The sequence below is a fragment of the Triticum dicoccoides genome, chromosome 7A (assembly GCF_002162155.2).
Source record: "Triticum dicoccoides isolate Atlit2015 ecotype Zavitan chromosome 7A, WEW_v2.0, whole genome shotgun sequence".
Classification (NCBI taxonomy): Eukaryota; Viridiplantae; Streptophyta; class Magnoliopsida; order Poales; family Poaceae; genus Triticum; species Triticum dicoccoides.
Window position 1 is genome coordinate 3,481,970 of NC_041392.1, and position 3,584 is coordinate 3,485,553.

The window sequence follows — 3,584 nt, forward strand, 5'->3', positions numbered from 1 at the left end:
AGGCGAGCAGTTTAAGCTCACTCTCAACTGATTGTGTGGTTTGCCCTCTTCTATAGTAAAAAAGCAGAGCTCCCGCTGGTTACGCAAAAAACAATCTAACACAAGAACGACATTACCACTACTTGCAAATAAAGCAACAATGCACTGGCATGTGCAGACCCAGACCAAGGTACAATTCTTCACTCTTCAGGCATCGCATTACATGCAGAGGTATGCGATTCCAAGAAGGCGAACACTGGATTATCGAATAAGAACCGTCAAATGAAGGTTTCATCAAATTAAGTCATAAAATATTTATGCATCAGAGTTCGTAGTAGAAGAGCGATCAAAGTGCGGATTTTTTTTTACACACCAAGGTTCTGAAATGAGGAGCGAAATAGATGCTAAAATATGCATGAAATGGGGATTATAACACTATTCAGCATCAGTGTCATAGGTAGCTAACATAGTAACTTTCTTCCATGCTTGCTAGTTGCTAGTGTTAGTCATGGCCTGCTGAGATGATGGCTTCCTTCCTCGCTTCCAACTGCTAGCACACGACCTGCGTGACAACAGAAGGTAAGTATGAGCTCGACGCAGAAACTTATGCAACATAGGAACTCGATTCACAAGGCCAAATTTGCCCTCTTCTTTAGATAATGGAAGAGAAAACCCTCCTGGCCTGATATATGTGACATATATTAAGGTATTTAATATCAAAAGGTAATTGTGGCATACACAGTGCAAAAGTTACAAGAGGTCAGGTCGAGGTTTAGAAGCTAACTGCCGTTCGGTAATGTAACTTCACATCCGTAGGTGTCTGTAATTCTTAACCATAAAAGTCACATGAAGATTGGTGTCGTCATACCTGAAACCTATCAGTTCCACTTTTGCTACCTATTTCTTTGATCTTTTCCAAGATAGGATCACACCGGAAAGTATCTACAAATTCAACATGAGCAATTCAAATCTGACAGGGTTCTCGTGTTCTTGCTTCAGCCACCTACTGACCTACACATATATTTTCTGTCTATTCTACGGTCTATATTTTTACTGTGTGAAACCACAAATATTGACCTATTTTTATATAGCATATAGGAGTATATAGAGGATGTCTAAACAGATTATGCACAAACAGAATAACAAATGGTAATTAGTAGCAGCTTGGTGTCTTAAATAATCAAAGACAAGCTAATGCTCAAGCCAAAAGCGGCGGTAAAACTAGTCCAATGCTCCAATCAGGATTTAGGAGCAAGGACTAGCTTAACTAAATGTTGGTGTGCTCATATGATCTTATACTCCAGTATAATAGAATCAGCCAGATGGTTTTACTATGTTCAGAATCACTAAAGCCATACCTGTATATCTGTATAGTGTATAAGCCACATCTATCTATATGCTCACAGCGAACTCAGGGACATATAGTGCATGTAGTCTGTAGGTAGATGATCAGTACAAATTCAGGGATTTATGATTAAACCTGGATCAGCTTTGCCTGATCACCTCCAAGTCACATCTTGGGTTGCATGCTGATAGGACCTATGTTTCTTTTGGCGATGTCCAGCCGCATCATTGCTCAACGATCCTTGGAGTTGGAGCACCATTTGCCGCTTATGTGCAGATCTTGTTACCTGCTTACACAGAGACTCCGGTAATCAAAATAGGACCCAACAAGAAAACAAAATACTGAACATAAAGTTATGCTTTGATCTGCAGAAAAAAAAGCTTAAGCGTGCAGTATAAAAAGGTTGACAAGGCTAAAATATGAATGTGGCTTCCGTGGAGAAGGATATATGCATTAGGTTTTACCCTTGTGGAAGGTACAGGTTCACTCTCTTGAAGCTTCTTCCTTAAACCCTCCAGCTCTTCGCTCCTTTGAGCAAGTTGTTGTTCTGTCGCCGCAAGCTCCTTCTTTGTTGCCACATGGCCATGTTTTTCTTCCTCAAGCTCCTTCTTTGCTGCCACATGTTCATGTTTTGCTTCTTCAAGTTCCTTTTTTACAGTTTCAAGTTGTTCTTCCCTTTTTGCCATCTGCTCCTTGATTACTGCGCTACCAAATGAGTTAGCATAATAGACCAGGATCCTAGTAAATTAATTTTGGAGCGGAACTTGGACTACATGAAAGATCACAAACCTTGATATTCATGCTGTAAATTCTCCTTTTCTTCCATGACCATATTAATTACATCCTGGAAGTCCACTTTCTCATCCTTGAGCTTTTTGTTCGCTTCTATGAGTTTATCAACCATTGTCTTGATTTCCAGGTAGTCGACATTGGCATCCCTATGATAGCATATCTTTGACTGGAGCTTAAGAACCAATGCATCAACAATGTCATCCATATATAACCTGCAAGTTCAGTTGCTAACAGAATATCACAAAGATAGAATAGGTCATTTCCAAAGGATAATTCGCATAACCAGTAGCAGCACTTGTGCCAACATTTGTGACCCTAGCTCAGTAGTTGAAACAGAGTAACTACACTCTGCTTTTGTACTAATAGACAACAGTGTCACTGATGGATCAAATTCGGACTGTCAAAGATGGTAGCAGAATGGACATGAAGCATAACAACACAGTTTTCATTTGGAGCATCCAGAATATTTCGTGTGCATGTTCATTATTGACCATTCCATGAATTTTAATTGACAAAAATGGCAAACATATGTCCTAATAACAGATTTGGGGGATTCGGACTAAATGTGTCCTTATCTAATTTACACAATATTAATGGAAATAGAGGAATCAATGTCATCTTGTGTTCATGAAATTATAATCTAAAAAAACGATATTCAGAAAGTAGCCAAGGCATTAGCACTGATCCGAACAATTGCAGGGCTACAAGCTAGCATGTTGTGCCCTAGAAACAGAGCCTGCCCAAGCAAGTGATGCGACCCAACAACAATCCACATCAACAAAAACAGTCGCACAAATACACAGCTGAAATCTAGCTGAAATAACAAGAAATGCCAGAAAGCTAAGGGCGGAAGCCCGAGCAAAGGCTCGGTCTGTTAAAAAAACAGGGGCCAATATTTACCCTCTACCTCTAGGAACAGCTAACTGCTGAAAGAACTAATTATCTGGAAAACAAACTGAATCAGAGGCTGGGATGGTGCAATCAGAGCAGAGGAACAACCATGAGAAAGCTAACCTTTCACGATGCACAAATTGACGAGACCTAGACGTGTTACTAGAGAGCTTGGAGCTCTCTTGAACGCAGGAGCAAGACGAAGAGATGCAGTCAGTCGCTCACCAACCAAGGGACAGTGTTGTGAAGGCTACCATATATTTTTCAGTACTAGCTCACCTCATCTCGTAGCAACTGACGAGTACTCAACGTATCAAAGGTGTGATGGCTTCTTTTATTGAGTGAATAATAATGGTGTGAAGTACGGAGAGAGATGACAGAATGGCATGTTGGTTGGTTCTTCAAAGGAAATACTCATTCATTAAAAAAGATCTGCGTCTTTTTAACCACATTTTTATACAGTATTTGCGCTTGCAAAAATCATGTGCCATATGCAAAAATGGAGGACAGGATGAGGATTTGCAATTAATTGTGCACCAGATTATTTTTCTCATGGCATTCACACAAAAGAGAACAT

At 40.0% G+C, this 3,584-nt stretch overlaps 1 protein-coding gene across 1 annotated transcript; it reads right to left on the reverse strand.

Annotated features, from left to right (window-relative positions):
- Positions 1-307: 307 nt before the first annotated feature.
- LOC119331948 (uncharacterized protein aq_1476-like) lies at positions 308-3,287 on the reverse strand. The gene is made up of 5 exons (XM_037605125.1): positions 3,131-3,287; positions 2,114-2,328; positions 1,789-2,024; positions 1,460-1,610; positions 308-541 (listed from the first exon to the last, which is right to left on the reverse strand). Exons 2-4 carry the CDS (start codon positions 2,319-2,321, stop codon positions 1,479-1,481), a joined length of 576 nt encoding a protein of 191 aa, XP_037461022.1. The 5' UTR covers positions 2,322-2,328; positions 3,131-3,287; the 3' UTR covers positions 308-541; positions 1,460-1,478.
- Positions 3,288-3,584: the final 297 nt, after the last annotated feature.

Excerpts from the sequence above, each read along its gene's own strand:
- LOC119331948 (XM_037605125.1), bottom strand. The coding sequence starts at position 2,321 with ATGGATGACATTGTTGATGCATTGGTTCTTAAGCTCCAGTCAAAGATA. Across the intron at positions 2,025-2,113 it reads TTTACAGCATGAATATCAAG|TAATCAAGGAGCAGATGGCA; the intron begins GTTTGTGATCTT and ends TTGGTAGCGCAG. Across the intron at positions 1,611-1,788 it reads AACCTGTACCTTCCACAAGG|GTAACAAGATCTGCACATAA; the intron begins GTAAAACCTAAT and ends CTGTGTAAGCAG.